The sequence below is a fragment of the Dermacentor variabilis genome, chromosome 3 (assembly GCF_050947875.1).
Source record: "Dermacentor variabilis isolate Ectoservices chromosome 3, ASM5094787v1, whole genome shotgun sequence".
Taxonomy (NCBI): Eukaryota; Metazoa; Arthropoda; class Arachnida; order Ixodida; family Ixodidae; genus Dermacentor; species Dermacentor variabilis.
The window spans coordinates 33,999,598-34,025,081 of NC_134570.1; the positions used below are offsets into that span (position 1 = coordinate 33,999,598).

General features: G+C 43.9%; 1 protein-coding gene and 1 non-coding gene across 3 annotated transcripts in view; both read left to right on the forward strand.

Annotated features, from left to right (window-relative positions):
* The window catches only part of LOC142575387 (lysine-specific demethylase 2A-like), a 75,286-nt gene that overhangs the window by 3,779 nt on the left and 46,023 nt on the right, over positions 1–25,484 (forward strand). For both annotated transcript variants that reach the window (XM_075684724.1, XM_075684723.1), the window contains exons 2-9: positions 569–707; positions 1,392–1,470; positions 2,328–2,374; positions 3,290–3,462; positions 4,638–4,744; positions 7,050–7,143; positions 21,626–21,779; positions 24,970–25,085. In XM_075684724.1, the coding sequence (XP_075540839.1) occupies positions 569–707; positions 1,392–1,470; positions 2,328–2,374; positions 3,290–3,462; positions 4,638–4,744; positions 7,050–7,143; positions 21,626–21,779; positions 24,970–25,085 (909 nt within the window). The remainder of the gene's footprint in view (positions 1–568; positions 708–1,391; positions 1,471–2,327; positions 2,375–3,289; positions 3,463–4,637; positions 4,745–7,049; positions 7,144–21,625; positions 21,780–24,969; positions 25,086–25,484) is intronic.
* On the forward strand, positions 16,089–16,161 carry TRNAS-UGA (transfer RNA serine (anticodon UGA)). Its single transcript has one exon. It is a non-coding gene; the product is annotated as a tRNA-Ser (tRNA).

Consider the following 25,484-nt stretch of genomic DNA (forward strand, 5'->3'; position numbering starts at 1 on the left):
CGAGCTAGCCAGTTCGTCGCTGCGCTGTGTTTACTTTTTAGATTGTTGTGCCAGGTGCTTTGTCACTTTAAACTTTGCCTGTTGCCCTGTTGCTGACGCGAGCCGATCTGCGCTGGCGTCGTTTCGCGATTCGTCGCTGTGGCAACGTGCCCGCGGCTCCCTTCTATTGGAGTACCAGCTGTTGAGAGAACCGAGGCGTCCGTGCACTATATAGGCCTGGCTGGCTCGATTCTTTCTGCGTTCTCATAATGTTTCTCCTCCCTCGATTGTTTTCCTTGCCAGCTGCGTTGGGGCCTCTTCTGTCGTTTTAAAAAGGCGTCAGGGGCAAGCAGCTTCTGACGAGCTCTTACATTGTCGGCACTATTGTAGGGGGGAAAGTCGATGCTCGCGTGCTTTTTTTGTGTCTGTGTGTTTGCATTCGTGTAGACGCGAACTCCGAACACTTGACCATACGTGTTGCGGGTCTGCGCTGGCTTCCTCGTCGCTTTAATTGCCCCTCCCCCCCCCCTCTCGCATCAACGTTTTTATCTTTTATTCTCTTCCATCACTCGCCTGCTGCGTGTTGTAGCGGGTGAAGGAGCGACGACACTACACCGAAGACTGTTTGCAAGACGACGAGATCGAAGGCCGCAGAATGTTCACCGTGGAGGATAAAGTGACCAGCCCGGCGTTCACCTGCTCGTTCGTCAAAGAGATGAAGGGGGAAGGTGAGACGGGTGCTTTATTATTTGGATGGTGATAACGATAACCTCGTAGAACTGTTCTGTCGTGAGGACGCACGGTTTCGCTACTTCGCGAGCCGTTGCTTACGCGTTTTTTGTTTCATGTGCAGTGGTCGTCCAAAGTTCGGTTACACAACACAGTAGGAGTTTCATTCAAGTGACCCCATGAATAGAAAGTTGGCCGTATATACTGTTTCCGTGGGCGTGGTTTGCTTACATTGGTTGTGATGTGGCATCGCGAACGCGTGATCCCGTGCGCATATGCGTACGTTGAAAACAGTAAGGCCCGTGAGGGTGACGCGAAGGTCGCATTGTGCAGTAAAACATTAAAACTGGTGCAAAGAGCGTCTTCATGCGCTCATGTTGCACTTCGCGATACTTTGTTTTGACGACCCTGCAAAGCATAACTTCTGGACTTGGATATTGACGTCGCTAATAAAGTCATTACCTTAATGTTAAATTGTTAATTGAATTGTTGAGTTCTTGATCTATGGTGATGTTGACACTATTAATAAAGAAGTTTTAATGGTGTGCAGCCGCAACTGTTATTGCAGTTTCTTTTTAGGCTGTTAAACACTTGCAGTGGCTTGAAATGTTTTGGGAAAAAAAAGTGCATTATTTGTTTTTGTTGATGCTTATGTAACATTTACGTCATGTTGTTTTGACCAGACTTTACTCTGAAGTATCTACAAGAACATGGCTTTGAGTTCCCCCTGCTCTTCAAGAGCAAAGCAAACATGGGAATGAGGCAAGTGGTTGCTCAATGTTTGGAGTTCCACAAAAAGCGCATCTGTATGCATTAATGGCCTTGCTTTCCGTGTGAGACACATACATCAGCGAGCAGCACTTTTAAGGCCTATTTTTTTTTACAAGGATTTCTGAAAAATTTACAGAATTACAGAAAAGTTTACACATTTGTCCCTCTGCATCAAGAACAGGAATAACTGTTCTGTAAACTGCATCCATTTGAGTATCTAAAGCAGACAAATTTGGTATATAAATTTACAGCTTATGTGAATTTGTTACAATGTTTGCAAGGATATTGCAAAAGTCCTGCTCGCTTACGAACGGGATATTGCAGAGCGGTGTATAAGGCATCAATTCTGTCCACTTTAGGTGTACTATTAGACGCAAGTTAAAAAAATTGTGATATCATTTTCATTGCAGAGTTGTAAATGTGATGGTCTCACTTTCTGAAAATTTTGAATTCCTGACAATCTTTATGAAGATATCAACGGCCTAAACAAAGAATGTGGTTCGAACAGTCAGTAGATATTAACTTTTTCTTTTCGATACAACAAACCTAACCAGATTTGCTGCGGTGGCTTCCGAGAAAAACGATGTCTCCTTTCCCATGTATTTCGATAGGAGCGCCCCTAGCTAAAGCTTCCTCTTAAAAGATACAGCTGGCAATTCAGTGGTGCAACAAAATCTGGTATGCTGATTTATTCTGGTGTATGTTAAGGTACTCTATTTGGTTTGTATTAACTTTGTGACCCTCCACTTGATAGCCAAAGTGTGGCATTAGGCATAACATCTAGTCAATCATTCAGTCACTTGATTCATTTATTATGATGGGCTAAAATTGCTTTTCTTTTTCAACAGGTTGCCGAGCCATAATTTCACATGTAACGACGTTAGACAGTGTGTTGGTGAGTGGTTGTTGTTATCCTACTTATTTCTCTGCGTTCTACCTCTCTTTTCTAGCTGTCGAGCTATAAGTAATTCTCTTTACTATGGACTAAAAGCAAACGGAAACCGCGCTTTCTGACATTTGCACTGCCAAGGCACCAGCACCAACTAACTTTTGTGCTGCTTAGTTTCTTTCATTGCTTGCTAAAGGAAATTGCCAGGCAGCTTTATGTATCTGCAAGCAAGCATGACTGGGCAGCTTGGTAGCCTCAATTTTCATTTGAAGCATAAGTTAATTAGGCCAGCCACCTTTACTGCATGCACTGTTGTTGGCATGTTGCTGCTGGCATATTTGTGGTGGTATAGTTTTGGTTCACTGCACGCAAATTGTGGCACAAGGAAGAATTGCAGATGCCTTTGCCTCTTATAAAATCACCTATTGCATCTACTGCTGACGAATGTTAATGTGGCAATTCCATGATCCGTTTGCCAAAGGGTATCAAGATTCATTTTCATTACAAGGTCACTTGCGACTCGCTAGATAGTGGCTCTGTGGCAAAGTGTGAGTTATTGCTGAGCTCATTGGTCTTCTTTGCTGAAAACGTTGTAGAGTGTGAAACAGTGAACACAGCAGAGGAACTGAGAAATATGTGGGCTTTCTTAGTTCCTCCTTTAATGCAAGGTAGACAGTTCTGAGCTATAGGGCAGCACATGTGTACCTTTCTTGTGTGTAGTGTCTGTATTGTACAGCTTGGGATACCTGTACAGCATATTGAAACGTATCCTGAAAATGTGTTGAGCCATATCCCTGGATTAGCATTCGCACTTGGTGCCACAGATCTCTACTCGCAGGCTCTTTTACTGATCTTTCATTTGCTAATCTTTTTCTTCCCTGCTCTCAGAGTTCCTATTTGACATCAACTCGTACATTTCAGGGAGTCGCAGGATCCTGGATGTGATGGATGTGACAACCCAGAAGGACATTGAGATGACCATGAAGGATTGGTGTCGCTACTTTGAGAACCCAAACAGGGACAAACTGCTCAATGTAATAAGTCTCGAGTTCAGCCACACCAAGCTGGAGAACTACGTGGAGTCCCCGAGCCTGGTGAGGGCGTGCACACTTGTTTTTCACAGGTCTCCTGTAGCTGTGCTGTGACTGAAATGTTTGGCGTGTCGTTACTTGATTGCACCTGCCTGAGTGCTGGAAGAAGCTAGAAATGTTTCCTTTTGAACACAGTCTGATCTCTTGGAACAGGAATAAGAGTTGTTAAGCATGGCCTTCAGCCATTACAGTGGGCTGACTAGTGTGAATGCAAGTGGCTTGGATTGCCGCATCGCCACCAACTATTATGTCTGTGACATAACCAGCCTCCTCCTGCTCCACTGCCCGAAGCTGCAGCACTGCTTTGATACCTGTTTTGAACTGTTTAAAAAACTTGATGTAATAATTTGTTGTGTGCTCCAGAAATTGAGGCTTTGTAGTGTAATAATGGAGTCGACAGCTAAATCTAATAAAGCAAGCAAAAGAGAGAAGGGAAAGAAAAACACAAGGTTTTAATTTTTGTACCTTTTTAACAGGATACTGCATAATGAGATTCTTTAATTTTTGTTGGCTGATGTATGAAAGCACTTCGTAATTCAAGTGTTGTCAAGAAACCAAAGTTGGCACCATCCTTCGATCAGTAGTAAGCTGCAAACTAATGCAATGCTATTTAACATGGGTGTTGACGTTTGCATTTGCAAATATTCATCGGCCTTGCTGATATCTATAGCCCCTGTGTGGCTTAATAAATATTAGCAGTGCAATTGTATACACCCTCATGCTTTTGAGAGAAAGGTCCTGCATGTTGAATGAGCATGCAGAAGACGGGGGTACTACCAAGATAACACAAGGAACTAGCTTCAGCGCAGTGTTAAATGTCCCTGATGAAATTGACGTCCGAGTAATCAGAGTATTCTCACATAACGAGGCTATGAATATTGTACAGCATGGCCTAGGCGTCCGCTTTTCTTATTAAAAAATAAAGGGCATGTCTAAGCTGCGCTGTTTTCGGTCTGTGTGTATTAGTCGGGAGTAAAAACATTGCACCGATGTTATAATTCTTTGATCACTAAAAATAAATGTTGTTCATTGAGGCTAGAGAAGTGGTGCTGAGCGACTCTCTAGCACAATCAATTAATGGACAAAGCTTCTTGGGGCAACTTCTTAGTGTGTGCAATTTTTGTTTTTATCTGCTGTGATTAAGTGGAAGTTTGGCCTCCGAATTTTTTTTTCTACAGGTTAGACAAGTAGACTGGGTTGACGTCGTGTGGCCACGACACCTAAAAGAAAGCCAGACCGAAGGAACCAACGCCATTGAGGACATGAAGTACCCCAAGGTTCAGAAGTACGTTTTCTTTATTTCATTTTTTTTTCTTGCAGATTATCTGAGGTCATTTTTGCAGCAGGCAGTTGAGAGAGTAGAAGAAAAATAGCTTTAATGCATTGCACAGTTGTTATTGTTGCGTTATTTTACTTTTCGGCCACTTTCATATTGAGTGTATTTTAATGTTGGCAGGTTGCAAAATGTAAGGGTTTCTGGAAACGAAGGCCATTCAGGTTTTTTTCTGCTGTGTTGCAGGAAATTCAACATATCTTGTCAGCCACACTGTTATTCCATTTAGGCCTGTTGCAAGGTCGTTCAGCATCACTTAATTGCAGCTGTTTTGTTCTTTTTATTGTTGTCCGGCTTTGGCAGTTAGCCTCTCCGGAGCTACTTGTGAATTTTATTAACATGCTTATAATTTTCTTAGTCGCATACCTTATGTTTCTGTAGAGACAATGCAGAATCATTTGCACACAGCTTTTGCCATCTGCCTGCCTTCAGCTTTGAGCAGCAGCTGTGCTTAAAGAGAAGGCACAGCTGTTTGTCCTGACATTTGCTTCGGGCCCTATGTAGGCGTTAAAAAACTTGTTGACTTTTACATTCTTTGCACTTACGTCGTGTCTCTCTCATCGTGCTTTGCAGTTTAGTTTGAATTTTGATCCATATTGCTGATTCATGCTTCCTAAATATTTACCCTTGCGGCTGCCTTTTTGCTGACATTCTCTTACATCCTGTATGACTGTATTGAGAAAAAAAAATTGCGTAGCTGTGGTTATGCGGCTCATTTGTGTTAGTAACTCTGCAGAGTTGGGTGACACTATCAGAAAAATGTTTCTTTCTTCAATTTTAGATAGCTTTCAAGTGTCCCTTGCACTAATGAATTCAAATCGTTTGTATTTCATGGGTAAATTTTGTTTTACTTGCGCTGTTGTACTGTCACGCTGGAACTAAACGCAAACTCTAGAAAACAAACTGGTTGGCAAATTTTCATGTTCGCTGCTGTGTATGACACTATAGTGATTAAATTCACAGAGGCTTGGTTTTAGGGCCAGGGTGCTGTTGGTGCTTGGCTATGCCATGATCACAGATGTCACTTAGTTGACTGGGATATGTGTTGCTTTTGTTAGCATTTCATCCCATTGTGGCAGTACGTCTTATGTGCAATTAACACAAACTTTAGCGTGTCCTTCTAGAAGTGTGGAGTGTTTGCTGCACACGTTGGCCTTGCCGTGCATATTGTTCCTTTAGCTGCAACGCATGACGTAAAAAAACATTCAGAGTACATTTTTTTGTTTGTTAGTTTCTTCAATCAACATTGCATTTTGATTAGCAGGGGAGGGGCAATTGAGTAGCAAAAAGCCATTTACAAATTGACAGAGGGTCTTGCGCTATTACAATGAGATGTGGCATTGCATCATGTTCGAGTTATACAGGAACGCTTCATCCCGGTCCTGTTCATCCTGTCCCATTTACTTCTACTCTAGTTAACTTCAACCTGAATTAACCGGCCCAAATTACTAACATTCTTTTGCATTGCATCATGTTTCGCGCGCAAGGCAGGACTTTTAAGCCAGCTGACATTGAAGTGTGTGACATTGACATTGAAGGCTGCATTCCAAATCAATATGCCTTGCCTTACAGTGGCAGCAGGTGTAGTTGTCAGAGTTTATAACAGTTTATAATGTCCACTATGAGGCAGTCACATTTGAGTTGTTTGGCCTTGTGCTACAAGTGGAGGCAGTGGCAATCAAAAAAAGAAAAACATTGATACTCGTCTAGTTGGAGCAGTATGCTGCAAAGGAAAACATTTTGGAAAACCAAGCTTTGCAATTACAAGAAATCTTATCCAGTGCTATTCTTACAGCAACAAACAGCATTTTGGTTGTCTGAATATAAAGAAACGGAAAATAATTATCATTTGCTTACTCCCCTGTAGCTTGTCTGCGGCCTTATTTGTTCTAATATAAGGCAAAGATTTTTATGGAATCTTTAGCCTCAAAATTGCAGCTGTCTCCAGTGCATTTGTTCATCAGTGGGGTAGTTTTGTTGCACATTTAATTTGTGCTCTTGTGTTGAATTGCACATGCAGGAAGGGGCTGTAAATGCAGCCATTAAACTAGACATGATTATTACTCGTGAAATGTTGCTGCATTGTTTTCAGTGTGATGTCTTCACTCTCACCAATAATGAGGACTGCGTAATCTTTTTTCTTTCAATTATTATCATTTTTTTTTGGAGAAACGGCGATGGGTGTTAGCAGAATGAGTTACACACGTGCAGTTATGTTCGTGTTCTTTCATTCAAGTACTGTTATGTCTCTCCGCAGGTATTGCCTGATGAGCGTGAAGGGCTGCTACACAGACTTCCACATTGACTTTGGGGGCACATCGGTCTGGTATCATCTTCTCCGGGGCCAGAAGGTAGGTGTTCTGCAATGCTGTGTTCCACAGTCGCCAACCTTCTGTTTTTTGAGCTTGTGCACAGTCCATTCATGTAGCTGGAAAGTAGGGATGTTTCACATGCATGGTAACACGTTTACAAGCCATGGTAGCTCAGCAGCTGTAGCTTTATACTGCTGAATGTGTGGTTGCAGGTCTAAATTAAGCTAAAAATTGGTCAAAATATCTTTTTGCATTTCTTTACTTCAGGTTTGTGTAGAGCAGTTATAAACTGAAGCGTAACTGTAAGTCGGCCTAGTTGGAACAGATACATCTTAAAACTTTTCGTGCGCAGTTATACTTGCTTGGTTGGATCCCTGTATCATTCTTGAGTAGTTTAGCCTTTACTGTAATCATCATAAATATGTTGTGAAATTTTCTTTCTTGTTTTCTCAAAATAGCATTTTTTGATGGTGTCATGGTTTTGGAATGATAATACCTCTGGTTCTACTTATCTTCTCGCAGTAATATTCAGTTTTCTTTTTGTCAGTAAGGTAGACAATTACAGAGTGCAGTAGTCTTGCAGTTTGAACAAATAATATTACGGAAGTTTTTGCAAAGTACCGTATTTACTCGCATAATGAACGCACTTTTTCGTTAGAAACATTGACGCAAAATCAGAGGTACGATCATTATGCTGGTTAAATTTCCCGCGAAAATAGAAAAAAATTTTTTCCGGCCCGCGTTTGCTGCGGGACACCAAAACAAAAATGGTGGCCGGCGGAGCAAGCCGAACGCGCCGAACGCAATTTTTTTTTCTTCTCGCGAGTACATTACGTGCATTGAAACAGTTTCTTCCGTATCAGTAATGAATAATATTGTTAATATCGGCAAGTTTGCGGCAATAACGTAGCCATGTCCACTTTGAGGGGACAGAAACAGATGGGCGCGCTTAGCTGCCAGTGACATAGAAACACATGGCCGGCATGCTGCGGAAACTGTGGCATCTGTCTTCGCTACTATCCTAGTAAGGGACGTTTCCGCTAACGGTGGGCGAATATCTTAGCTGTGTTACAAGCTCCGGCGTATGAATAGGGTACACTTTTAATGTATCAGTGTAAATGTGGCTACTATCGTTGCCGCTCGCGATTTGTTGCGTGCCCATGAGTGCAGATGAGAAGAATCGAAAGGCGCCTTTTTTGTTGTTATTGACCACAATCATTATAAAGCCTACACATAATAAAGGCAAGTTTGGTTGCAGCTTTCTTTTTAGTCATGGAAGTGCGGAAAGTGATGAAAGTAATGAAATGAGGAATCTACTGAACAATGTTTGGTGCGTGCAGACCGCTTGGTTTGTCTTGAGTCGTTCGCGTAGCATTCAACAGATGGTAAGCGCGATCAATATTAGCTAGACTTGGCACACAACATATCGCTGCAGCAAGTTCGGGGTGCGATCATTACACGGGAAATAAAAAAAATCGAATTTTGACGACAAATTCAGGGGTGCGATCATCACGAGAGTGCGATCATTATGCGAGTAAATACGGTAATACAGTAGCTGACCAATTTTCTGCTCTTTGTGGAGACTGAAAAATAGTCCGAAAAATTGAACAGTCGCAAAAATGAAATTTATAAGGCTTAGAGCACCTTAAGAAAATTCATAATAATGCCTTACCTTCGAGGGCAGGGCATCGCGTGGAGGCAGTCAGATTTGCTTAGATTTGCGCAGGGGGGACTTCGTCGCCGTATACAGTCGACAAGAGTGTCACCATGTTGGTGATCTCTGTTGGCGGAGGTCGCCATGGAAATCGAAGAAACAAGCCCTGTTTCTTCACACCACTTGGCTCTTGCGAAGGCACAGAAGGTGGCGCCGATCACACAAACGTGAAGCCCCACAAAGATGCGACATCATCTCCGAGACACGAAGAAGCGAACCACATTTCTTCATGCCACTTGGTTCTGGCGAAGGCACAGGAGGTGGTGCTGATCACACAAATGCAAAGCCGCACAAACGCGCGTGCCGATCACACAGATGCGAAGCCGCACGAAGACGTGACGTCTCCGAGACGCACCGGCTCTCTGGACACCACGTTCAAAATAGCAACCGAAACTTAAAGAAGAAAGAAAAAAACTGTTCCCGCATTAAGTGGTTATGACAATAGTGTTGATGGAAAAAAATAGACGAAGAAGTGCCGTCCTTTAGGGCGTTTTGTCGGCCAAGGAAGTGCGGTTATGGCTTCGGAGACATGGGGATCGCGCGTGCGTCCCAATCTTGAAGGCTGTATATCGGGCCACTCGAAGCCAAGCCAGCGTAAAATCCAACACGGCGGTCTCCAAGCTCGGGTAGCGTGGCTAGGGTGGCTAGAAGGGGAGGTGTGAATACCGGCGGCGCAAACGTGACCCCACAGCGCACCGATACCGCGGGGCGGCGCTGTTGACCAAGGCGGGGTAAGCACGCAGCCGAAATCAGTGCCTCGCCAGCCTCGCGTCGGCTGCATCTCTACCAACGAAGGGGAAATGAGCCCGTTTCGGGTATCGCGCGCTTTCTGCGAGCGTCAAATAATTAATCTTTATCATGACAACAATGTTATGTCAGCCCACATCGTTACACCTGCGAAATTTTACGGGCCCAGTTCGCACTGTATAGAGATTCAAACGCGTTTCGTCTGTGCGCATTTCGTGAGCTGGCTTTGGGTGTTAGGGGCTAGTGGGGGCTTCGAAATAATTTCGACCACTTCGGGTTCTTTAACGCGCACTGACATCATACGGGCCACGGCGGCCGCATTTCGATGGGGGCGCGAAAACACCCATGTACTTAGATTTAGGTGCACGTTAAAGAACCCCAGGTGGTCCAAATTTCCGGAGTCACCCACTACGGCGTGCCTCATAATCAGAAAGTGGTTTTGGCACGTAAAACCCATAATTTCTTTTCTTGACATCATACGGCGCACAGGCGCCTTGCTTATCGCCTCCCTGAAAATGCGACCGTCGTCCTCGAGATTAGCAGTCAATCACCCTATGCGTGCCGTAAGACCTGTAAACTGCAGACATTACCTGACAACGTCTGGACGTGTTTACAAACCACTTTTTGTCTGCGCTTGCAGACCTGTAGCATGTCATTTTGACGCTCATATAAGCAATTTACGATGATTGCAGACGGTGAAGCAACAGATCTGGTCATGAAATCGTTTATTTACAAGTGAGGAAAAAAAATTTACAACACACAAGGTTTCAGTGTTTTCCGTTTCTTCTCACTGCTCTGCTGATTGACACCTTTAAGCAAAAAGTGAATCTCTGTGAGGCAATAAAAACGTATAACTGAGGCTGTCAGGGTAGCAGAATGGTCTAGGCAACCAATCTTTGATGTTTAACCAATTGACTGCAAAATATCGGCCACAGCTTTGGCATGCCAGCGTGTTACACTGAATTAAAAATTATGGGGTTCTACGTGCCAAAACCATTTTCTGATTATGAGGCACGCCGTAGTGGAGGGCTCCGGAAATTTTGACCACCTGGAATTCTTTAACGTGCACCTAGATCTAAGGACACGGGTGTTTTCGCATTTCGCCCCCATCAAAATGCGGCCGCCGTGGCCGGGATGCGATCCCACGACCTCGTGCTCAGCAGCCCAACACCATAGCCACTGAGCAACCACGGCGGGTGTTATACTGAATAAACGAGTGAGTTTGTTTTCAAGGGCATTGTCCAGCTTATAGAACGATTCTGAGGGATATATAAAAGGCCCTCAAGGTGCCACTCTTTGGATGCCTCTGATGGAAGTTCTCTGGGGATATTGCCTTTATCACTAAGACATGCTGCTTTGCAGTCTTCACAATGTGTGGGCAAAACACGCGTTCTCGCCCCATAACCTGCAATGTAATAAACTTTAAGCCGTGCGTCGCTGCGGTGCTCTACATAACTTTGGTGGTCCACAGCCACTTGCACGGCATCTGTTGGCACAGCCTTCACGCTGTCTTCACTGTGGCTTTCTTGTTCAGCCAGCACCTCTCCAACAGATAACAACTCCAGGACATCCGACGACACATTGCCGTCCTTGGGGCTCCTTGTGAGGTTCTAGAAACTAAGACACCTGGGTGTGCGCAAGCAACATTTGTTACTTAAGCATGCCGAACTTCTGTAAAACATTGGTACTATTTACCAAGCTTGCACGTATACACACCTTAAGACTAGAATGAATTGAGGTGGGGTAGGATGATTGTTTGCCCCACTCGCTTGTCTCACAACGCCAAAACATTGCTCTAGGCGGTCTTGGCTCAGTTTCGAAGTCATCATGTACATGTCAGCATTGTTGGTAAGGTACTTTAGAAGGTGTTTTGTTGAATGGGTGGTCATCGTCAGCCCCTCAGAAGTACTGTTACTAAGAAAGCCGAGCCCATTGGAGTGAGCCTCCCATTCATCAAGAAACGGAAGAGTTTCATCAAGGGTGGCCTCTTTCTTGCTGCCCCATCTGAAATACCAAAGAGAACAATCATGCACCATTTTGAGAGAAAAACTATGTTAAAATAACCTCATGACTTCTGCAGGGAACCTCGACGTCATAGCTTTGATGAGCCTGGCCTGACCATTGGGACCACTCGATCCCGTTTGGCAAATGCTTGTTTGCAGGCAGGGGCACGGAAGAGATACCTTTTCTGAGGTTTTCTTGCACCCAGTATCACATCCGGGCACAAAGCGACGTCTTGTTTTTCGCTGCCGACTGCATCTCGCCCTCGAATTACGGATTGTCGCGAGGAACACTCCAAAAGGGGCGCCGAGACCAACTGACAGCGGAGGCGCAGGCCAGCACGGCTACGAGTCCCCCGCCGCGACCGGCAGCGCCACATTCCCCCTGGTGGCATCAGTGCGCAAGGGGGTCACGCGCGCCAGAAGGAAAGCGCCACTGGTATTCACACCTCCCCTTCTAGCCACCCTAGCGTGGCTCGGAAGGAGCAATTTAGCCAGGAAAATCAAGCTTTGGCAGCCAAATTTGATTGAAAAATTGGTGGCGAAAATGCATTAGCTCTATGGGAACCCTGACGGTGCATTTATGAAGTCCAGAATATCCAACAAGTCCGAATTTTTGGAGTCCAAAGAATCTGTCGGCTACTGTAATTTGACCTCAGTATTACTGTGGATCAAACTTTATAAATTTTATGAACCATTGTAGTATGTTAGCCTTTGCTAGAACTCAGTTCTAGCAGTTTTAGATCAGTTTTAGAGCATAAAGGGGTGACGCGGGTCTTGAAATGGCAAAAAATCACAAAAATGTCGATTTTCGGAAAAGTGCATTTTCGCTACGTTTATACATTCATGAATCCCTCTGCGAAATCTAGAAGGTAAGTTTAATTGGAAAATAACAAAACATTGCGCTTAAACGGGCCAGGGTGAACGCAAAATTGGCAAAATTTGGTCAAAAATGTTCTAACTTCGCGCCGTTGCCATTTGCGAATGCGGTGGCCGGTGGCCACCATCTTGTGCTTGTTTTGAAGCTGTTTTCTTTGTGTGCATTTTGCGCCAGCTCAAAGTGGCGTCAATGAAGCGAAACTGACGCTATCGCGTCATTTCTGAAGGATTCGTCCGTGCCGCCGATTGGCCAAAGCGCGTACACCCCCGCGCATCTCGCTCCTGTTGGTCCGGCGCCGTTTCGCGCGTGCTCGACCGCTCTCGTATTTTGCTACGTTTGTTTTTCTCTGGTTTCATCGTGCCGCTGTCTATATTGTCTACGTTTGTTCAGCTGCTTGCTTTGCGACGTTTGATAAGGTGTTCATTTCGCTGCCCGGATGGCTGGAGGAGATAGTCGTCGCAAGGCTACTACACTTCAAGCGACCATGGAATGCGCGACGGAAGGTGGCTAGGCCTGTCATACTGCTGGAGTTGCCTGTTGCTGGTCTGCCTGGACATTCTACCGGATCGAGTTCAGAGCTGCAAACCGGCACGTTTAGCGTCAACACTTCGTCCGCCCACGCCACGCGTGTTGGCACGGATCGTGTAGGCACCGTTTCCTTCACGACTGAAGAAAGTAGCGAGCGCGCAGCAATCACCAGAAAACGTGCCTGGTGTCGCAGTCTGCAATGGAGCGAAAGTTCAAGCTGCTGGGTGTCGACATGAGAGAGGACGTCAACGACAACGGAACTGAATTTGCAATCGTGGATTTATCCGTCATACAAGAGTTCCTTGGACTCATGCTGTGTCCCGGGTGCGGCTAGAAAGCCGTGATGCTTTCAAGGACCCCGCCAAGGAGTACGGGCTCTCGGCAATGTTCTGACAACATTCTGTCGTCACAATGCTGCGAGAGCAAAGGAAGAGCCTGAACCCAGACACCACTACTACTTGCCAGAACATGTGGCAGAAGCAATGCTGCCTGTACATACACGGCTATCTGCAAAAACCCTACTCTAGAGATACCAGAGAGGCAAGACACAGCATTCGAATGAGCCTTCACTCAGTGATTTGGAGTGTCTCAAAGGAACAGCATGCACCTCTCTTTGCCCTGCAAGCTGCTGTTGCGGAAGCTGTCCTACGCTTCAACACTGGGAACCTGCTTGCGTCCACTGCAATTCTACAGCAGCTACACATGAATATTCCTGGCACCGCATCTCGGTGAGCAAAGGAGAAAGATGGCCATCGAAGTGCTAACTCCAGCAAGAAGCGAGAAGCCTCTTTGAGCGCAAGGAAGCTGGCCAAAAAGCGGCATGAAGATGGGATGCATCCTGATGATGCCCCTGGTGCATTTCCTCGAGATTTTATTGGTATGTACCCAATGAAGATGTTGCAGAATGTTTTTCATTGATTTCTCAAAACAACAATACTGACAGACTTCCAATTTTGAAGGTAAAATAGCTTCTGTCCTATTTCAGATATTAGCATAACTTTCTTTTTGCCAGAAAGAGAAATGTATGCAGTAAGGAGTATGTCCCTTTTCAAAGCAGTACGCTTCTTAAAAAGTTTTTGAAATGGGTCACATGTTTGACATGGCAAGGTGGCAATTTTTTCTCACAACTTTGATGAGCTCTGACTCTTGCTCAGGTTAGCCTAGAACATTGATTAATACCCTATGACACTCCCTGAACATTCTAGACAGCCTTTATACTCAAACTACTGTGTTAGGGTTCTCTGTTGAGATGCTAATTTTCCTCCAAACAAAGGACCCAGCTTATACAATGCTTTCAGAGTATATTTGAAACTACTTATTTTATGGAAGAATTAATTATATTTTTAGAATCTGCACATTAAAATACACAAAGTGTGAAAATTTCGTTCAGATCCGTCCACAAATAAAAAACTAGTCTTTCAATGTAGCCCCTCTCCCCATGCATTCCCCAAGACATGCATTCATTTTTTGTCGGACTGCCAGATTTTTCGGATGTTCTTGCGGCCCAGAGGGAGTCCAAAAAATGGGACGTTGACTGTAGAACTGACCAAGAGGATGCTTGAAATGATCCATGGGGTGAAAGCGTGGTAGGAGGCGGATGAGAACAGAAAGGACTGACGCACTGAGGAATGAACAGGAAAGGAAGTGTGTCGCCGCCTCTTTGAAAGAGCTTGAGCTCAAAAAACAAAGTGTTGGCTGACGCTGAGATGGAGGTGTCCCTCATACAAACCAAAATAAGCTCTTTAAAACAGTGAAACCCAACACTGAGATTTTTTTTGTACGGGCTGAGAGTATGTCAGGACAGTTGAGGTTGACTTCCCAGCTGCTGAGAGAGAATCTTAGTTGTGACAAAGTTCAGGCCTCATACTGATGAGCTTGCTATCAGTTGATAGAAATAGCTCATATTGAAAAATGCTTACTTATATATGCATATCCTTTTCATTTGTATTTGAAAATGTTCGACTCAATTTGAAATGGGTTTTACCATTTTTTCATTGTGCATTTCACTAACACCTTCCTTCTGTTTTCTTTTTAAATAAAATAGATATTACTCCTTACTATTCAAATTGGATGAAGTCACTTTTTGTTTCAACATGCTTACTAGAGAGTGACAGCGTCGAGCAACATGGTGTCAACCTGTCTTGACATAAAACAAAGTTCTGGCTCATTCAGGGAATTTTGCAAAGGTGCTCAGGGAAAACCTGGAAAAATCGGGGAATTTGGAAATGTCAACTTGGTAGACACCCTAGTCTGGCTGTTTTTCGTTACAGCTTTGTCATCTCGTCTTGCATTCTTTTGTTTCCCAAGGTACTTGTATCGTGATTACACACAGCATTATTGCTATATAGTTAAAAAAAAATGCGGTTGTCTAAAGGAGTGGCTTCACATTTTTGTTTGAGGTTCCAGATGTCATGTTTGATTGTCGTAATTTTGGCAAGACATGCGTTGTGTTTTGCAACACTTTATCATTGCATATCATAAGAAGCCAACAAACACTGACACCAAGGACAACATAGGGGAAATTACTTGTGCTTAGTAAATGAAAACAAAGAAACGATGAATTAATGGAAATTAAAGTGGATGAAAAAACAGCTTGCCGTAGGTGGGAACCGAACCCACAACCTTCGCATTTCGCGTGCGATGCTCTACCAATTGAGCTACCGCGGCGCTGTTCCCCCTTCCACTTTCTTAGATATTTATGTGTCCTAGTAGAACCCTGAGAGTGTTAGCCAGCGCCACCACTCACAGACCTTGGCGGCAGACGTGGAACGTCCTTCTTGCCGCAGGCGTCACGAGACCGTGATCTTTTTCGAGTGAAGGCAGCTGGTCAATAAACCCACATATGCTACCTGAAGGCATCAATGTAGCCGGATTCGAGACCCTTGTTATGTAATAAACGAGAAGAAAGGGGGTTAACCGAGGGGCCCGATTTTTATTAGTCATATCATAAGAAGCCACCAAACACTGACTGGAAAAAGATCACGGTCTCGTGACGCCTGTGGCAAGAAGGACGTTCCACGTCCGCCGCCAAGGTCTGTGAGTGGTGGCGCTGGCTAACACTCCCAGGGTTCTACTAGGACACATAAATACCTAAGAAAGTGGATGGGGAAACAGCGCCGCGGTAGCTCAATTGGTAGAGCATCGCACGTGAAATGCGAAGGTTGTGGGTTCGGTTCCCACCTGCGGCGAGCTGTTTTTTCATCCACTTTAATTTCCATTAATTCATCGTTTCTTTATTTTTATTTATTAAGCACAAGTAATTTCCCCTATGTTGTCCTTGGTGTCGGTGTTTGTTGGCTTCTTATGATATGGCTAATAAAAATCGGGCCCCTCGGTTAACCCCCTTTCTTCTCGTTTATCATTGCATGTCATTTATTGGTTGTTGTGCTCAGTTAAATTTTTACAAGGACCTGAATTAGGTGATTTTCACAAGAGACCTACAATTAGGAACAGTAGGCTTGCTCTCGCAACAAAAGGCATGTTTTCTCCCTCCATGCTGTGAAATGTAGTGCTTTCATATTGTTCCAAAAGTCTCCAAAGGCTGAGCTCCTGGATAAAATTTATTTTACAGTATAAAGCACTTGGTTAGGCTTTGGAGCAGTATCTCGACATCAGATACAGTGAGCGCAGAAATTATAACAGAACTTTAAAGAAACCTCCTGGCTATTTTTTTCGTAGTATGCTTTGCAAGTACAGACCGAGAAAAAGCTTCAGCCATTGTTTCTTTCAAATGTCAGGAGTAGGTTGTGCCCCCCCTCGCCATGTTGGCCCGGCAGAATCTCGCTATTGTTGGCTCATAGCCAGTTAATGCATCATTGTGTGACATTCTTGCCGACAGCTGGGGCGTGAACCCATCTGGCCGTCTGTCTCCACTTAATATTATTTTTTTAAATTCTTTTTTAAATTCTTGCATCTGGCGTGGAACTTCTGTTAGTCTCTTTTCTTCAATAACTGATATCTTTTCCTTTAGCCTGTTTTACCTGTTGTGCACCCTTCTTACCTCTTTGCAAAGAAAGAAGGGGTCTATGTGCGTTTGTGTTCTAAGACTTTTATTGCTTTCAAAATGTGGAGCATTTACGTGACTGGATGGAGGTCTATTGTATAAGTTAAATAACACCTGTGCATATATTTATCTCCTGCCATACGTAATTGCCAGCAGCTTGCAATATAAACGCATTTACTGTGGGCATTAGTTCTGAAGAGCACTCATAATCAACGTTTGTCTTGCAAGTGCCGTCAGCAGTAATTCTAATCCAGCTACTATGTTCAGTTCTTGCACTCAAGAAGCAGTGGTATATTGCACGCATGGCTTTTGTAAATTTTTTTCGAAAAGCACATAATTATCTGACAGTGCAGGTGCTGCTGTTGTAAGGGTGCAGCTATTACACAAATAAATTCGCGAGCAAGCATTTCATCTAAACATTTTTTTAAAGTTGCGTCCACTAACATACTCACATACGAGTGCACTGACTGATACTTACATTTCATTTCACAGACGTGAGATAGTGTGTGAGTGATTGATAGAAGGTGTGATTGGGCATGGGTATGAATGGAAGTGAGTTCTGGTGAGCTTGAATGCATGTGAGTAGGTGCTGGGGGGCATTCTGTAAGTGTCCACCTAGCGGACATGTTCATTTCACCTGCTGCCGAAGTGCTGATTGGCTGGAGGCACCTATCTCCTCCTCATGCGTGCCCCAGCCCAGCCAATCAGCACTTGGTGTATGTTAAGCTTTCACTGTTATATGCCATGCTTTCTCTTGTTTACTGGCTCATCTCTCCTTTAAAATCCACTCAACTCCGCCTCCTTTCTCTCTCTGAAAAATAAACTCTTGCAGAATGTGTTTATAGTACAATTTTATTAGCTTCATTGCCAGTGACATTGCACTTGAAATTTCAGGTGTATTCAAGTTTTTTTCGAAACCTTGAGTTTTTGGTTTACTTCTGGGAGTTCACATTTACCTGCTTTCTTTCATGTGGGTCTGCAAATAAATTTATTTTGCAGACGTCCCTTCAGCTTCACGAGTGCTCTGAAGGAATGCAAGTATCTAGTTCCAAAGACGTGTTCTAAAGGCTCTGTGAGCTGCGTCGTGAACCATTTGCGCACTTCATTTCATTGTTGTTGAACTCGACAGCTGTGCGATTCTTGACACTTCATTACTTTCTTCTTTTGTCGTGAGTCTGGTTCGTCACTGCCTCTTGTAAAGGTCTCTTGCCTCTGAACTTTATAGTTTATAGCTTTGATAAATGCAGCCCTTAAGGCTGCCTTGTTTTGCATCCAGGCTAGCATACTTTTTTTTTTCTGATTAGAGTATGCACCACTAAAATGTTTTAACCAGTACTGAATTTCTGGTTATGTGCAGATTGCACCTTGTTTGGCAGTACTGTTCTTGAAACATCATTAATAATGTTCATTTATAATAATAAAAAATTATCGATACACTTGAACCTCATTCTAACTAGACAGGATGTGACGGAATAATTGATATAACAAAGTAAATGTAATTATCCTTGAAATACCCACAGAGGTCCATATAGTTAATACCGTGTTTTACTAAAGTAAGATTGTTCTGCTAATTGATATAATGAACTAGGTTCTTCTCCGAAACCTAAAGTACAGACCATTGTGCGCCGACATATCACTTTCCATTGTCTTCCGCACTCATTTGGCGTGGCAATTCAAAATTCCCGCGTCGAATACACTGTCAAGCAACAGTGGTTTGTCCCACCGCCGCGCACACGGTGGTGGCAAACAAGCAGCACTTCTTTCTTATTGCACCTCTCTCTTGCACATGCCTGACAAAGCTAGGCCGCTAGATGCACCCTCTTGATCGCAGTGTCAGAGGCCACGCTAGCTGCACCGCCCCACACATTGATGATGATGCTTGTGTACAACAATCCGAAAAAGCAGTTCCTGCAGTTGTCCGTCTCTCACTGCAGTGCGTCGCACTGGCTGACGCAGCTGGGCATGAAACCAGCACGAGCTGGCCAGGCCAAGTCAGCGCGTTTACACAGCAGACATAGAGTCAACTTTGACTGCGGAGCTACGGCAGCCGCGGGGCTATGAGAGAGGGGCGGATAGGATAGTGTCACTTTCCCGGGCCGAACACGTCCACATATATGACCGGCAGTGTTTCTGGCACCGTTCCAAGCACTGTTGGCCTTACACTTCAACGGGTTCACAACATCTCGCTAAAGTGAAACTATCTGTGAAAGTCATGGAGGTCGCCCCAGAATACCACGCCAGATGAGCGAGCCAAGTGGAAAGCGGAAGCGGAAGATCACCACATTGGAACGTAAGGATGCTATCATAAAGGGGCTATCACATCAGATGCTAAAATGGTGCGTGTTCCACACACCGGTAAGTATTTGCTGTTGTTTTATTAAAATTTCATTGCATACGCAGCCGCGTAGTGGTTCAGCAGGCCACGGAGCCGTCGTCGTCTTTGCATGTTTGAAGTGGTGCACACAACTCGGTATATACTGCCGTAAAGGGTGATAGTCTATACAGTGCAGTTATAATGTCGAGTCGAACTCTGAGTATCAACTTATGCGTTAGGGCTACGAGAAAAAAAACCCGTGTATAACGTTATATTATTCACCGCGTATCGGATATAACGATCAAAATTTTTCCCTTTGGGCGGCATTTTCCATGTGGAATAATCGTGAAATTTTTGTTGCAAGTTCCTCCTAACCGAGACGGGGCGAAAAGATTGCCTACGCGAATTTGTACCTGCTGCCATTACCATGCAGCGCGCCGATTGTGAAAGCCATGGAGAGCATCGCAAGTTGGTGCAGCATGCCACAAGATGACGCCAGCTGCATCATGTCCATGTCACCGGCATGTGTCCAGAGAAAAAAAAGCAAGAAGCAAACCGTGCCTGCACTCCCGTTCTAGAATCTCCCTCTCTTCCTCAGCGAGTGTGGAAATGCGCTGTGGAAAAAGCGGTCAGTGCGCCGACAGAGCGCAAAGCTGTGTCGCTTGGGACGAAGCTGCAAATTTTGCAAGACTCGTGCAGTCGATGATATCGACGATTCTGAAAATTGCGAGCGCCACGATCATGAAGGCTACAGAACCAGTGATCATGCCGATCGATGGAAACTGTGGGTTTTGTGCACCAGGGCAAAACCCCCATGTGTGAAACCAACACAGTTGCAGCCGTTGACATTATCAAAACTCTGGGAGCGCGTCGCTGCTGGCAATAAAATAGGTAGTGCTTTGATGGAGGAGTTTCTGAGTGCCAATAGCGCTGCCTCGTTCTGCGAAGAATCTCCGACGGCGCAATCATCGTTGCGACACAGACGGCGGCATGTTGCGACGGAAGTGACTACAGCAGCGGCAGTGACGGCGAGATTGACAGTGGCCTGTCTTTGACACAATGTTCTTTGACCCCAACGTTCACGCATACTGTCGTCGATAGTCGCTCACTGATTTCATGCATTCATAATTATGGCTGCTTTTTGTTCGTGCAGCTGCTGGATGTGATGCACACCACAGTTGTGAGCCTGAAACTTTCATGCAAGCAAGTGCAGATTTCTGACTGTTTCGGCACACCTAACACTTGACACACTGGTTAGAGTTATAAATAAAAGTTTCATTTTTCACAGCCAACTTTTTACAACGCCACTTTTTTACCGTAAGTGACAATTTTTTAGTTTCGGAGCTGAGAAGGTATGTTCGGCAGCTTTTTTTTCCTTTATTTTTTTGCGGCAGTGCAGATATAGCGACGATCAGTTATAATGATCGGAGTTCTCATTCTTGATATTGTTATAACAGGACTGCACTGTATAACGAAGTAATGGATGTCATATAATGAAGTAATTTCGGCTTCCCCTTCAACTTCGTGTTTTAATGAGGTTCGAGTGTGATAATAGCTAAGAATTCCATGTTTTTTTTTTTGCTAAGGCTGCAGTGCATTGCTATTCTACAGAATTGGAATAACTTCTGGGGGACACTACTTCTTGCTAAAAGGTCGACTGCTTTTCTGTTTTTATGTGGAAAACTATTTTGTGACTGCAGAGCCAAGTGTGTGTTCAGTGTGTGTGTGTGAAAACTTTTATTGTAATGAGGTCTGGAGGCTCGACTTCTTAAGCCTCTCTCACGTTGGCACTGTCAGGCCAAGCCTTTCAACGACATCATGGGCCCTCTGGGCTGCTCTCAGTTTGTCCTGAAACGATGGGCTTTGAATCCTTTTCTCCCACTGTGTCCATTCTTCGACGAGGTTGGGGAGAGTCGCGGGACACCCCGCCAGCATATGTCTGATTCCAATGACGCCATTACAATCGTTGCAGTCCATCTTAATCTCCCTCTCTGGATACATTTGCAGTTTTCATTGAACACAGTCTTGAGTCATAAATTGAATTTCAGCCTTAAGATGTGATATTTTATTATAGGTCTACTATTCTTAGCCTTTCAAGGTTGGCAGGTCTGTGCAATGCATTGTCAAAGGAAACAGTCAAGCGAGTGTAAGCATTGCATCAAAAGAAAACAATAGAGAACTCTTTTACAAGTATCAAGAGTTGTGCAATGATCATTACAGTGCATCAATGCAAGAATTGTGCATCGCTTATGCAACAAAATAGAAAGGAATTGAATGCTGTTATACAAAAAAAGTTGTGTGAAAAAAAAATTTTTTTTGTCCATCTCTTTTCCAGGTGTTCTGGCTGATACCTCCAACCAAGCGCAACTTTCAGCTGTACGAACAATGGGTCCTCTCAGGGAAACAAGGGGACGTCTTCTTTGGTGAAACTGTGGAGAAGTGCGACCGTGTCACCCTTAACGAGGGCGACACATTCTTCATTCCCACTGGTGTGTTCCCTTTCACCCCCCCCCCCTTTTTTTTATGTGCATTGTAGAACGTAATCTTAGCTATGGTCTTTCCTATTTATTTAAGAGGAAGCGTTAGCTCGGGGCCACCTATGATTTTCACACTAAATACATGTAAAATGGAGAAAAGCTTTTTTGAGACAAGTACCGATTCGAATAAATCTGTTGTATGAATTTTCACCTTACATTAAATTGCTACGATGTTTGTGGGGTTTTTACAGAAGTCCTACTCACAAATTAGTGGCATACTTTATAGAGTCATTTATAATACATCAATTTTGTGCACTCAGAGGTATTATTGGGTGCAGTTAACAAAATAGTGGTACTGTTTTTTTATTTATGATTTAGAGTTGTAAACTTGATACTTGGGATTTTTTAGCTTGCAATCCATGAATTTGATTGATGGCATAAACTTAAAATTCACTTCCTGCAGTTACTAAATTTCAGTTTCTTTGTTTAAGTGCAACACATCTAGTCAAAATTGATGCCCTGATTACCGAGAAAAACAATTTCTTTGTTCCTATGTATTTAGATGGGAGCTCCTGAGCTGAAGTTTTGTCTTAAAATAAGGACATTGTTTACAGTCATGTTAGCCTAGAGTTGGCAAAGCATGTTAGATCAAAGAGAACATATGCATTAGGCTACTTTCTATGGCCTTGTATATGAAAAAGTGTCAATTTCTTTGATCACACAGGATGCATTTCTACTTAATGGTAAGCCATTCCTCTTGAAAAGGTTCCATATACATTCCCATAATTTCATGTGTGTCGAGTATGGGATTGTGCGAATTTAATTTCTTGGTTCAACGGGAAGTTGCAATGAATAATTATTATGTGGAGCAATTTCGAGGTGAATAGCTTGAATAGAGTGGGATTTGCATACAACCTTGATGCAATGACCATAAGTTTACAAATCTTTAAAAAAAAAAGCAGAACAAGGCTCTCACGAAAAGGGAAAGACTTATCCCTGTAATCAGGTCCTTTTTTTTTTTGCCCAAATTCTTGGTTTTGGATATTTCTATCTGAAAATGAAAGTCGAGCATTTTTTACAATGTCAGCAGTTCAGAGAATTAGTTTACGGATCTTCGCTCAGCGTTGTGGTTCGACCTACATAAAATATTGTGCTTGTCGAGGTCGTGGGAGCTCTTCGTGTGCTTGCAACCATCGTGCATTGTTCAATGCTTCGAAGTGTAACCTTGACTGTGCAGCGCCAGTGCTTTGGGCGGTGTTGCGCAGATTCATCTCTGCGCTGCCTCATTTGTGTGCAAGCCTCGTGTGCACAGATGGATCTTGGCAGCCATGCTTGCTGTCATCACCCACAAACCCATATGCCACTTCTACAGTCATTAGACTACCACTGAGCAACTTGACGAGCAGAAAAATTTTCGCAGTGGTTAGCCACCTGCCACCATGGCCAGCTATGAATTTTTGTCATGCCTTGGCAGTCGGGCCTAACCAGCACTGCTTCGCCAGGTGTCTGAAATTAATGTTTTTGGGGCGGATTCAACATGGATCTATTTGCAGTGGCTATACAGCTCTTGGAAAGCCCAGAAACTACCTTGGCAGTACAGGAGTCATGACTGGAAAATGGAACAAGATGCCATGTGGCATTTGAAACTTTGGTTGCCATTCCACATTTGTTCAATAGAAAAGGTGGCAGTGCCGCAGGTATGCTCGAATAATATAGCAGGTCCAAAAAAATCAGTTGTCGACTGCAAATGAATTTCTCATCTTCTACTTGTCTTGGCCGTGAGGTGCATTAAATGGCAATGCAATGCGCTTACCGAAACTGTTCATGGCACATGTTTCAAAATTCGCATTTGTTCGTTTTAAAAAATTTTTAAATACTGAAATTCAAACTGAAGCGAATATCGAAGAGCATAATATTTGATCGAATATTTATATATTCATGCAAGCCTACTAGGATATAATTCCCCGAGAAATCATGTGGCCACCTTATCAATTCATGGCAACCTTGCTATACCCCAGTTTTACATCTCCTCCCTTGACACTTGTTCTGTTATGTTAACTAACGCTTGCCTATTTTGCTCATTATGTGATCTGTACAGCCCAGTTTAGAAGAATCTGTTCATCCTCAGATTTTATAACTAGTGCTTCTGTGCTTCAGTTTCTGCATAATTCAAAAGATTTTGTGCGTTCGTTGCGATTACCGCATTTACTCGATTCTAACGTGCCCTTCATTGTAACACACACCCGTTTGATATGACCTAAAAAAAGAAAAGTCCTTTACAGTACTGCGCACCTCATTCTTTCATACAGGTTTACAACCTTCTCTCATTTGGAAAAACAGATTTACTTCAAATGCACTACAGTTTTGATAAAGAAAGTCTCAGTTTCGCCCAACAAGCAAAGCATTGATTTCGATAGCAAATTAGTAGACAGCTATACAAAAAGTAAGGGTAGTAGTTTTATTGGCTGTATGAACTTCTAAACATTCACTTACTAACTAAATTAACAAGCATGGTGTTACGTGCGCACAAGCAAACATGAACGCATCTCGCTCAATGACCGCGGAAGCTCCTTATCAAAACGCTAGAGTGAGGAAGTGCGGTAGCAGGAACAAGCAAATTAACCTTTGTGCGCCCTCTCGCTTCAATGTGAACTAAGCGACAAGAACAAAGCGCGGTGCGCCTAGATGCATAGACTGTCTTTATCGCAGATCGCTTTCAAGTTGGGGGGGCCGCGCGGCCATTCTTACGCAGCAGCTGCCGGAGTAGACTGCCTCTCCTATTAGCACCAGTCCCACACACAATTGGGAACTCCGAACACCTGTGATGTGGCCCAATTTTCCTCCATCTCTGCACACGTGATCACTTTCCTTTTAATTGTGGCATCGTGATGAATTCGGCATGTCTTCGCAGTCGGCACTTCCATGCTGATAGAGGAAAGAGCAAACGCAGAAAATGGGAAGACTGATGGTGGACTAACCTAAGCACACATACTACAGCACATGGAGGAAGCTACGGCGGCTAGGCTCGAAGCAAATACGATGCGGCCATTTTGAAATGCTGATGGTGATATGGTAACGCAGATTTAGGATCATACTTGATTCTAATGTGCACACAGATTTTGTGCCCATATTATAGGAAAAAAGAGTGTGCATTAGATTCGAAATACGGTAGTCACATTCTCTTTCTTTCTTTTGCTCCCAGGATGGATTCATGCTGTGTACACTCCAGCAGATGCACTGGTGTTTGGTGGAAATTTCTTGCACAGCTATGGCATTGAGAAGCAGTTGCAAATATGCCAAATTGAAGATGCCACGCATGTGAGTAGGGTTGCTTTCTGGGCAGCATTGCCAAATGTCCAATGTGTTACTAGAAGCTTTCAGTTGCAGCTGTAAAGGGTTACTTCAGTTCTCACCTAGACCTCGTCCCTTTCGAGGCCGCATTACAGAACTAGCTACTTGGCCTCCTCAGACCTGAGAGCGAGGGTGTATGAGTGCATTCACGTGATTTTATTTCGTACCGTAAAAGCTCATTAATTCACAACGTGTTAATTCGAAATTTTAGATAATTCGAAGTAGCCGCCGTGGTCCATCCAACAATGTATTGAAAGCAGTATATAACGCATCTCGCTGATTCACACTGAAATCCCCACCACCACCGACAATTCAAACTCCACACCATCGTGGATAGGCAGACTGCTAGTGCGTAGGAGCACATTG